Source organism: Lissotriton vulgaris, chromosome 8 (assembly GCF_964263255.1).
Source record: "Lissotriton vulgaris chromosome 8, aLisVul1.2, whole genome shotgun sequence".
Classification (NCBI taxonomy): domain Eukaryota; kingdom Metazoa; phylum Chordata; class Amphibia; order Caudata; family Salamandridae; genus Lissotriton; species Lissotriton vulgaris.
This window is the reverse complement of record NC_141696.1, coordinates 39860317-39872720: the sequence shown is the minus strand read 5'-3', so window position 1 is coordinate 39872720 and position 12404 is coordinate 39860317. Positions and strand designations below refer to the sequence as shown.

At 42.2% G+C, this 12404-nt stretch overlaps 1 protein-coding gene across 1 annotated transcript in view; it reads left to right on the top strand.

Annotated features, from left to right (window-relative positions):
* LOC147693339 (transient receptor potential cation channel subfamily M member 2-like) overlaps positions 1 to 12404 on the top strand; it is a 1947553-nt gene that overhangs the window by 321243 nt on the left and 1613906 nt on the right. Inside the window, exon 4 of the mRNA XM_086935940.1 lies at positions 2373 to 2558. Within this exon, the coding sequence (XP_086792066.1) occupies positions 2373 to 2558 (186 nt within the window). The remainder of the gene's footprint in view (positions 1 to 2372; positions 2559 to 12404) is intronic.

The window sequence follows — 12404 nt, the reverse complement described above, 5'->3', positions numbered from 1 at the left end:
GCCTCATCTCAAGTTACACCCCCTCAGGCAATCTCAGCTTGGCTCATCTCCAATTTTTGTCAGTCCCTAGCTTCAAGCTGAAGCGCCAAGGGGTTTGTAGGTTTGCAATTCTGGCTCCCAGACTTTTGAATTCCATCCCTTGGAAATCAGGTTATCTATTGAGATTCAGAAAATCCCTCAAAACATGGCTGTACATCTGGGCCTACCAATAAACTGCTCCAGGTTCGGCATTTCCTAGTATCTGTGCCATCAAACCAACCGGTGTACAAGCACTTTATCACCTTAGCAGCTATGGAACGTCCAGCTCCGGTGCTGAACGTTCCATTGCGCAGGTGAGGTTCGAACGTCCAACGGCCGACGGCAGCACTCCCGAGGTAGTGGTGCCGTCGGCCGTTGGACTAGGCGCAGCACTTATGAGGTTAAAAAACCCTTTTAACATAACATAACAAAACATGCAGGATGTAGTCAGGACTGAGATCCAAGCAGCTGATGCAGGGTTCAGCCTACGAACACCACATTCTGTCATCAAATTGTATCCAATTATTACTTAGGATGACTTAGCCATTGATCTGAGATAGACAATTAGAGGAGAAGTCTGGGATATTACTGTGAGATAAATTGGATTGATTGAGGGTGCTAAACCCCTTAAGATAACCCTTTGGCCCAATGCAATTTTCCCTCAAACCTGTCCCAGAGGCCATTGCAGGAATAACCCCTGACATTCAGAGAATGATAGAGAAGAGCATTCTAACAGAAGACATCGGGAGCCCATGTAGCTCACTGAAGATGGCCTTAAAAACCCAACAAGAAGTGATGGATGCTATCAGTATCTCTGGAAAATTAACCAAATGGTAGTTCCATGCTATCCTGTGGTATGGAAACCAGCTGTGATTTTGCTCTAAATTCCCCCAGAAACTGACTGGTTCCTAGTCATTGAGCTTTGCCAAGTGTTCTTCTCTGTTACTCTTCATGAAGAGACCCAGTTTCTCTTCGTGTTTCGGTTCCAAGAGAAGACTTTCATGTGTTGTCGTGCTCCACAAGGGTTTGCTGTCCTATTTCAATCAGATACTTAAAAAGAACCTAGAGTCTCTGCAGTTACCATGTAGTTCTACCCTAATGTAGTACATCGATGATCATTTGATTGCATAGTTAACAATGGAAGCTTGTAGACAAACACAATTGCTCTGCTCAACCACTTGGCTTAGAATGGGTATAAAGTTATACTTGAGAAATTACAAAAAAAAGTCATGTACCTGGGACATCAAATAAAAAAGGGAATCAGGCAAATGTCCCATGAAGCTACTAATGCCATGTTTTTTCTACCGACCCTGAAAGACTGCAGTATTTAGTCACTATAAATGTAGGGCATCATTTACAAGAAACGGACACGTCGATGCGTCGATTTCTTTGCGCCTGCACCAAATGTCCTTGCTACACCATGAATGTGCTGTATTACATTACAGGGCCCCATGGCACAAGGATTTACCAAATGTGACAATTTGCTATTTCTCTTTTTACAATGCTTGTTTTTTGCAGATATTGTAAAGATGTTACCATATTTGTTAATTTTTTGTCTGCTATTTTATGATCCCATGAATTAAAATAAACTATAAATTGATACTTGTATAGCGCACTACTCACCCACAAGGGTCTCAAGGCGCTTGTACGAATACCGCTGTGGAACCCATCCTGGCTTTCCCTGTGAGGTGTACACTCCTCGGCACCCCCAAGGTGGAGGCCAGGCATCCTTAGCGTTGTGGGGGCCGTTGTGGAGATTAAGAAAGCTATTGCCCAGAGTTGCAGAGTGGGACTCACTGATTGGAATAGGCACCGAGGCGAGAATTATCAGGTCCGTGGTATTTTGAGCCCAAGACCATCGAAGGTGGGGAATTGAACCTTGGTCCTGGGCTAGACCTCTGCATCAGGGTCTGCCGCTCTAATCATTGAGCCACACTTCTCCACAATCATTGAGCCACAAACAAACACTGTGGACCACACATCAAGAAAGGGCGATACATCATCACCGCTTTTATCGGCAGGAAACTGCCGCTAAAGCGGTGATAATGGCCTTGAAAATATGCTTTTGTGAATTCCCATAGAAGCCCAGGTTAACAGCAGAAACCGGGCTTCTATGGGAATTCACAAGGGCATATTATCACGGCCATTATTGCCACTTTAACTGCAGTTTCCTGCCGATAAAAGCGGCGATAATGTATCGCCCTTTGTTGATAATATGGCCCTGTGTCTTTTTGTTTCTCCCTGAAATTATCTTACTGGTCCAGTGTAGGTACCAATTTTGAAAAGCACTCATTGAACTGTCTTCAGACCTCCCTCCATCAGAAGAACCCATGCTTAAATGTATTTCCTTTCAGTGGGGTCACCAAGCTGACTACTCCTTGGATGTGGACAACAGAGGGGGCCTCTTCTGTCTGGATAACAACCACTCTCACTTCATCCTGGTGGACGATGGGACACAGCGGAGGAACGGAGTCGAGATCAAGCTGAGGACTGAACTGGAAAGATTCATTTCAGAGCAAACTGTGAAGAAAGGAGGTAAGGTTGCCATTGTAAGGGTGACTGCCTCTTTGTATGTATATTTTTGGGGGTACTTTACTAATGGATCAGAGATTACCAACTATTGAAGGAACTTGGGGCTTCATGTTTTGGTCGGCTCTGAAAATGTATTTTATAAATCTGTGAATCATTGAATAATAGAGCAAGGAAATCTCCCAAAATCTGGTAATAATTCGACACTTTACCAGGGTCAGAAGATATGCAAATGTATATCCTAATAGAAAAATTTCTTGAATCAGTCACACTTTCAAAAAGTTTCACTGTTACAACGAGCAACTACAGCGATGAGCGCATGAGACGAGCACAGCAAACGACCTTCAAAAGTATCAAGCACTAAAGACAGTTTCGTCAGTGAGAATCTTCAGGTGAGTACAGGCAGGCAGCTGAGGCTGGTTGAAGCTAGACCTAAAAATGAGGTAAAGTCAAAATAGTCCTTCTAACTTTGCACAGATTTTCATAAAATATATGTTAATTAATGCACCTGCCATTCCGCTCTTAAATTGAGTTCTCTTAAGAATTTTCTAAATTGAATTTTTATTTGCCTTTCCACTATGAGAGCCACAAGGAATATCCATGCATCTGTAAAATCAATAGACCCTAGTAAATGCTAAGTGCATGAGTTCATTGCATTACAACCATTAGTATGGATATAAAGCAAAAAACAAATGTATTTCAAAGAGTTATCTTAAGAACCCTGTATTGAAGAACAGCAGAAGGCTGACGGTTTTGTTTCAGTACAAGACTGTACTTGCTGCTGAACATGATGTGTATAATGCCAGTCACCTATTCTACCATTACCAACTTGCTGCAGTACTTCCATAGCTGCCCTAAGTGACCTGCAGCTGAGCTTCCATAGCTGCTATAAGTGATCTGCTGCTGTACATCCATAGCTGCAATAAGTGACCTGTGACTGTACTTCCATAGCAGCTGTAAGTGACCAGCTGCTGTACTTCTATAGCTGCCATAAGTGACCTGCTGCAGTCATGTCATAGCTGCCATAAGTGGCCTGCTGTTGTACTTCCATCCCTGACATGAGTGACATGCTGCTGTACTACAGTAGTTATAAAATCCGTATTTATTATATCACACTACTTAGGGGCATATGTGTCAAGCAAAATTGCGATCGCAAATGCCCAAATTCTCCGAATTTCAGTGTTTGCAATCACAATTTTGCATAGTGGTATGTATGAGTTAAATCAGCGTGCAAAATAAGGAATTGCAAAATATGTGACTCCTTATTTTGCGTTTCCATTTAAGGATCGCAAATTTTGCGATTCCTTAAATGCAACGAAAAAAGCACCAAAAAAGTGCAATTTGGCATTAAGGAATCGCAAATTACCATCAACTTCAAGTTGGTGGTAATTTGTCATTTCTTTGAAAAATGCACTTGTTGTGCCTTAGGGCATGTATGTGCACCACATGTGCACCTATGCCTATTTCAGGGGTACAACAGGGTGTACTTTTTACACTCTTGCACCCTTGAAATTGCATTCTCGATTTGCGATTCTCTTATTGCTAATCGCAAATTGAGAATGTCTTCAAATTCATTCCTATGGGCCTCTAGGCCCATAGGAATTAATAGGGAGGTATTCCTTAATTGCGAATCGCAATTTGAGATTCTCAATTAAGGAATATGTAGGATTCGCAAAATGTATTGCAAATCCTACATTCATAGTATTTTGCGATTCTCAAATAGCGATTCGCAAAAAATCGCTATTTGAGAATCACAAATGGGGATTTTGATGCATATGGCCCATAGTATGTTACTGTTTCTCCTACACAGAGACAAACACAGAGCATACAATGTTTTGGCAAAGAGATGAAATAGCACAAATACACAGTGGGCCCAGGGGGGACAAAGCCATTTACTAAAGACATGGTATAAGAACCAAAACTTGAGTCCAGGCAGTATCGGAGGGCATGGAATTGCTGGGACCCCAAGGAACTACCAAAGGTGAATAGATAGGAACCACACGGAGTGCGTGTGCAGAGTGAATACACAACCTCATGCTCCATAAGTCTATGTGAAAGTCGCGGTTGGAAATTTAGAGTTTAAGGACCCTTCCCAGTGGACTTTGAAGAAACCCCTTGGAAGACAGAAGGTTGGAGAGCCATCCCACCAATGGATACCAAGGTACCCAAGTTACCTAGCCCAGGGAAGCTGGGTGCATAGGAATCAAGTGGTGTATGAAACCGCCGTCGAACCCAATGGAGGACTAAGAGAAAGTGCTGCTTCTGGAAGGAAGAAGAAGTGTCCCTTGGAATCCTAACATGGATCCTGGTTGAAGAGTACCTGAAAGCAGAGGGGACAGAGTCTGGGTCACTTCAGAGTGACAAGTGCTCAGAAGACGAATGCCCACCGATGTCGGCTGCTTCAGATATATTGAAGGATGTCTTGACTCTGTAGCTGCAAGGATCAGGCAATGCTGAGGATGACAAGGAGCCATTTACGAGCTGTCCCATTAAGGATGATTCAGAAAAGGGGGTGGTGATGAACAGAGTGTCTGAATTAAGCAGACCACTCTTACCCAGTCCAAAGATCAGGGCTTGATCCATCACCGTTTTTTAGCTCACTGCACCATCCCAGCTCAGAACCTGGCTACATGCAAATTAGTCTGTTCCTGTCCCAGTGCATGATGGTAACAGGGCAAACCAAACTACCAAGCCAATTCTTATACTGGGAAGGAAACAAGCTTCCGGGGACCGGTTTCTGGCATTTCAGCCGTCTTCGGCCCGGCTTGCTTGAATCCTGATGGTGCAATGAGCAAGGGACTCACATCTGAGTATACCCTTCCACGCTTATGGTGGACAAAATGATTCAGAAAAAGGGGTGGTGATGAACAAAGTGTCTGAATTAAGCAGACCACTCTTACCCAGTCCAAAGATCAGAGCTTGATCCATCACCGTTTTTTAGCTCACTGCACCATCCCAGCTCAGAACCTGGTTACATGCAAATTAGTCCCAGTGCATGATGGTAACAGGGCAAACCAAACTACCAAGCCAATTCTTATACTGGGAAGGAAACAAGCTTCCGGGGACCGGTTTCTGGCATTTCAGCCGTCTTCGGCCCGGCTTGCTTGCAGGATTCAAGCAAGCCGGGCCGAAGAAGGCTGAAATGCCAGAAACCGGTCCCCGGTAGCTTGTCTCCTTTCTGGTGAAGAATTGGCTTGGTAGTTTAGTCTGCCCTGTTCCCATGATGCACTGGGCCAGGGAGAGACTGATTTGCATATAGCCAGGTTCTGAGCTGGGATGGTGCAGTGAGATAAATAACGGTGATGGATCAAGCCCTGATCTTTGGACTGGGTAAGAGTGGTCTGCTTAATTCAGACACTCTGTTCATCACCACCCCCTTTTCTGAATCGTCCCATTAAGGATGTCAGGTGCTGAGGTGTCGGTGTCCGGCAACAAGCCTTGGCAACAGCAACCAAAGCAGAAGGTCAAGACTGGTTACGGTCCACGAGACTCACGACACACAGCAGAATCAGAGCAAGCCCTGAGCAGTCAGGGGAGCCCTAGAAAAGGAACATGGACCCTCCATTGCACACACAGGCCGGAGGCACAGAAGTTAGATCACTCTCTCTCACCCTCCTCGCTAGTTTAAAATCTTTGCGTAGCACGCGGGTCAAAGAGGAGTCTCTGGGATGGGTTTTTAGGGCATTTACGAGGGCTTTTTTTGCTGCAGCAGAGGCTTTATCAAACATCCCAGTATTAGCGATGGTATTTGGAGACTTAACCAGCTGAAGTACTACTTTTATTTTCGCCAAAAGTGTTGTGAACAGGGTAACCAAGAATAGAGGTGATGAGTTCTCTACCAAGCAGGCTAATATTTCCTCCTTTACTTGGGCTATGATTTTAAGGCCTAGATTTAAATTTTGTACCTGTGCCCACTTCAGTTGATAACCGTTTTTCCTAGACAAGGTCACACCTTCTACAATCATGTTGTGATCTTTAGGTTTAGTTAGAATTCTTAGATAACATGGAATGACACACTGTAAGAACTCCCTCATGACCTTTATTTCTTTTATCTGATTCACAATGAATTCAAAATGGGCCTTGCATTGAACTATAGCATCATTGTAATTTATAATTTTGTTTATTAATTTTTTAGCTCTTTTTTTCATCAAAATTACTTGTCAATTAACAGTTTTTATTCAATAAACATATACAATAAATATTCTGAGCATATCCACATGTAAATAACTTTTCACATTTCAGCATCATGTAATCCCCAGGTAAAAAATAACACAAACGACAACAAACTCTCTCATGCATTCATACCTGTTCAGCACCATTCATACTTCATTCATAAATACAAAACTCTGGAAAGTTGGAGACATAAGTATGGCATGAATCTCCTATGACCAAAGAAGCAACTGCAATGACCAGGATCTAATTGGCAATGGTTGCCGCATTTCGGTGGTACAAGAAGAAGATGAACACCACCTTCATCAGGAACCGCAAAATGACCAACTAAAGTTGAAAAACCCAGGGAGTACCTAAAAAAGGTTTTTAAATTGAAGTCAGTTAACGGCCCAAACACACCCTATTTTTAAAGATAGCAAGCTTATTAGGTGATAACAATTGGACCCAAATGTACACTGTGTAATTCACTTGCTGTGACTTAGAACTCAAACAACCACAATACCAACAAACATGAGGACACCCGAGAAAGTGCATTGTAAAAAATAATTGCCTCTGTCAAGGTACCCCTACTTACCAAGAGCAACACATTCATAAATTAGTACCACAACATTATGCCCAGAGGATTGGCTTTGTGTGTCACACCATTACCAAAAAGATTAGACAATTACTCAAGAACACACCCTGCATTCCACAAAGAAGTAGATTTCCAATAACCTAGGGCCAGGCACAAAACAAATCATGCAAGAGCGTTTAACCCACTTACTGTAAGAATTCCTGCTGTCTGCGATATATATATATATATGTATATATATTTATTACCTACTGGCGGTCGCCAGTAGGTAGTTATAGTTAGGATTATTTTGTATAGGGATTTCGCAACATTCTATTGGGAATAACTTTAGCGCCGGTTGAGGAATCTGCCTGAAATCTTCCTCAAATTTGCCTCGCGGCGCTCCGGTCCTTCCCTGAAAGTTTGGGGGGGATTCGTCAAGAGGGGGCCGAGATAAAAGGGGGGTCCCAAAACGTGTTTTCCCCATGTTAATTTCTATTGGGCGGTTGGACTCACTTTTAGCCCAAACGGCTGAATGGATTTCCACCAAACTTGTCAAAATTGTAGGGACTGGTAGCCCAATGTGCCTTTGCTATGTCTCAAGATATGTGCTCCAGTGGATTTAGACTAATTTAGGTTAAAAAAAATATATATATCTATAAGCGCGCCCCGGTACGCGCACCCGGGCTCGCACCAGCGCGCTACGCGAGTTCGTGAGCGGAAAGCTGATTGGCTCTCGGGTGTCTGTAAACATTCCAAACAGTCCGGAGCGGCCGCCATCTCGATCCTACCGAGACACAAGAGGTGGCAAAAACAAAGAGGGAAATGACCAAAAGGGGGCAGGATAGACCCCCCTGACCACCTAGGTTTGATGTGGGGGCCATAAAAGGGCCCAGCGGGGAAAACATTATTTTTTTTTCGATTTGCGTGGGGGGAGCACCCGGTACGCGCACCGGGGAGCGTACCGGGGAGCGTACCATGGGGAAAAAAGAATGACAGATTTTTTAAAAAATGTAGCATTTTTTAAAAAAAATTGGAGGTAGTTCTAAAAAGAACAGTTTTTTAAATTCTTTTTGTTGTTTTATATTTTTTTGTTTTTTGGAACATTTTATACTTTTTTTGGCTTTTATGAACAGTTTTATATTTTTTTTGTATTTTTTATGGGGACAAACAAAAAACAGGGAATTGTAAACTGCTCAACTGGAGCAAAAAAAAACAGGAAAAAATTAAGGCTTCTTTCGGCACCGGTGGTTGTCTCCAGCGCGATTTATGAGTTTGATGCTCTGCTCCCCATAAGAAATGGTAGTCCCACAAAATATACAAGTAATCTTGTATTCTCCAAACTGGCGTTGAATGCATGGGACCATCTCTCTAGTTTCAGGACCCGATGGAGTGGGTTGTTTAGAGGTGCTCGGAGAAGATTGGGGAGGGTTTCTGGTCAGTTTTCTGACCTCTGCTGCAGAATAGTTATTGGGGTGCTTTTGTTGTATGTGGCGATGCATTGTGTGATTCCCACATGAATATTTTTTTGCAGGGTTCCCCCTGTAAAGTTCAACGCCACAGATGAGACAGGTCACCTTTGCAGCATTAACTTTTTTTGCACCCCTTGGGATTTTAAAAAACTCCCATATAAAGTGCTCCTTAGGTTTATATGGGGGATTGTCTTCAGGCAGGAACTGCCTTCTCTCCTCCTCTTCCTCTTCCTCCTCCTCTTCTTCTTCACCACCAATGTGATGTTGTGGTGGTCCTTGTGGTGGTGGTGGTGGTGGTGGTGGTGCAGATGCTCCAGCTGCTGCTGCTACTGTAGCCATTTCTCTATCAATAGAAGCAGGTCTTCCTCACTCAAAGAACAAAGTGAGAATGAGGAAAAAAAGGTGGGGGCTTTCATCATTTGGAAAACAAAACTGTTCTGAACCAATGAAAAGTGTTATTTTCAGGTCACATGACGTGTTTACACGCCCTGGCGGCGCTTACGTAGCGCGTTTGTATGCGCTTGGGTGCTTCCGGGTGCGCTTACGCCGTGCGTATCACGCGGACACGGCTACGCGATACGTCACAATGATGTTTCCGTTCGCGGCAATAGCGCTAACGGGACGCTCCCCAGTACGCGCGCCGCAAAATTGAGCACCGGGAGCGCTCCAGGGCAAAAACCAAGAAAAAAAAACCAATATACATAAGGAAATAGTATTACATAAATAAACAATATAGGAATCATTATAATAAATATTAGATTTTATAGTTATAGAAATTTTCTATTAAAAAACCTTTGAAATTCACTGAAAAAAACATAGGTTTGAGGCCCTATATAAAGTTAAGAATTAGCATTTAAAAAACTTATGAAATTCACTGAAAAAACCAAAGGTTTCACACCAGTTATAGTTAGGAATTAGCATTTAAAAAACCTATTAAATTCACTGAAAAAAACATAGGTTTCACACCAGTTATAGTTTGCTGGAAATTTTACTGGCATAAAACCATTGAAATTCCCACTATAACTTGCACTTGCAATGCACTGCTGATGATGTCACATATTACATCACTCATGACATGGTCAGTGACATCACTCATGACATCACTGATGACACCATCCAGTGAATGTGTGTCTTTCTGAAAAATAAATATGTTTTATATATGCATATGTAAAAGTCGATGGACGAATAAATGTTTAAATAAGTGTCTAAATGGATGTTTTTTAAAAAAAAATTGATTGGTTAACTGGCTTATTAAGTGTATCTTAGTGAATACATATATTAGTGAGTAATGTTTAAATATTTAAATATATGTATTAGTGTTTCACTTTGTGTATAAGTGGCTGCATGGGTTGGTGAGTAGCTACATGTGTGTGTATATGGGTTATTAGATGTTGTTTTTAGTATCAGTATGAGCGTCAGTATGGTTTGGTGGGGGTATGATTTAGCACATAGATGCATGAATGACTGACTCTCTGTTTGTATGTGTTTTGAACACAACATATGTGCAGGACTGTATGGGTTGATGAGTGTGTATAAGTGTGTGTTATTAAGTGAATGACTGTCTCACTAGGTTCTTTATCAGTAACTACATATGTTTTAATCTAGTATATGTGAATATTGATGTATTAAGTGAGTATATGTGTGAGTAAGAGATTGTAAGAGTTCCTGTTTAAATAGGTATGTGTTTCTATAAGTGATTGATTTAGAGAGTAAGTATGTGTAAGTTTCCTTAGAAGTAAGGTGGTAGTGTGTGTATAGCTGTATATGCAAATAAATGGATGTTCAAAAGTTTATTTGCATGTGTGAGTATGTGTGTGAGTAACTTTTGGATGACTGTCGGTGTGTAACAGGATTTATAGGTGTATTACTACATATGATGAGTGAGTATATGTATGAGTGACTTTATAGAACAGTTGGTGAATGAGTGGATGTGAATATAGATGTTGGAATTACTGAATTGATTGTTGTAACTGGTATGGGTATCTCCATTTTTTTTAAAATCTTATTTTCTATTTTTGAATATGTGTTTCAAGGGTTACATTACACTGAAAGGAGGTCTGTCACTCTGTCACAAGGATGGTGTCATCAGTGATGTCATGAGTGATGTCACTGACCATGTCATGAGTGATGTAATCTGTGACGTCATCAGCAGTGCATTGCACGCGCAAGTTATAGTGAGTCCAACTAACTATAACGAGGGAATTTCAATGGTTTTATGCCAGTAAAATTTCCAGCTAACTATAACTGGTGTTAAACCTATGTTTTTTTCAGTGAATTTAATAGGTTATTTAAATGCTAATTCCTAACTATAACTGGTGTGAAACCTATGTTTTTTTCAGTGAATATATATATATATAAGCGTTTCGCTTTACAGCTTGATCACGTTTACGTTTGAAACGTGATCAAGCTGTAAAGCGAAACGCGTTGTTTTCCTGCCTTATTAAATCTATCGTGCCCAGCAACTTTCTGAGTGTCGGCGACGTTTTATTCTTACGGATAAAGGTACCTTATGGATGTATTCGGTGACCGGTAGCCCTACGCCGACCCACCCGTGAACGTGACTGAGTTCCAACCGGAATTTTGGTGTTGCTCAATATATATATATATATATACATATATATATATTACTTACTGGCGTTCGCCAGTAGGTATATATAGTTAGGATAAATTCCCTATGGGACTTTTGAAAATTCTATGTCTAATAACTTTGGCGTTTGTGGATGGAATCGGCTGAAATTTTCAGGAAAATGGCACATTTTGTTTCTGAGCAGCTCCTGAAAATTTGGTGGGGTTTCGTCAAGGGGGGGCTGAGAAAAAAGGGGGGTCCCAAAACGCGTTTTTTGCATTGAGTTTTCCATAGGGCGGTTGGACTCACTTTTAGCTCGAACGGCTGAATGGATTTGCACGAAACTTGGCAAAATTGTAGGGACTGTTAGCCCGATGTGCCTTTGCTAGGTCTCAATATATGTGCTCCAGTAGTTTTTGAGAAATTAACGTTTAAATCAAGATATATATCTGTAACAGCGCTCCGGGCAGCGATCCGGTCCGCTTACTTTTCGCTTATCGGAACTTTGCGCGCAGAAAGCTGATTGGCTCTCCGGTGTCTGTCAACATTCTAAACAGTCCGGAGCGGCCGCCATCTTGTCTCTCGGTAGGATCGAGAGAGAAGAAGAGGTGAAAAACGAAAGGGGAATTTAATGAAAGGGGGCAAGGTATCCCCCTCTTGACCCCCTAGGAATGTTGTTGGGGTTATTAAAGGGTCCCGTGGGGAAAATTAAAAAAAAAATGATTTTTCACGGTAGAAGCGCTTCCCGGGCCGCGAACTGGGCTGCAAACTGGTAGCGAAACGGGAATTCGCCATTTTGTGCTTCGTTAATTAAATTACTAGGTATAAGGGGGTGCGGGAGACGTATCCTAATCCCCTATATTTCCTGAGGGTGGCTGAGGAGGCTCATATATGTTGATACATCTCTTCCAGCGGCTGTGCGTGAGCTTTTTTTTTTTTTGCTGCGTGACAGTCCGGAGCGGCCGCCATCTTATCTCTCGGTAGGATCGAGAGAGAAGAAGAGGTGAAAAACGAATGGGGAATTTAATGAAAGGGGGCAAGGTATCCCCCTCTTGACCCCCTAGGATTGTTGTTGGGGTTATTAAAGGGTCCCGTGGGG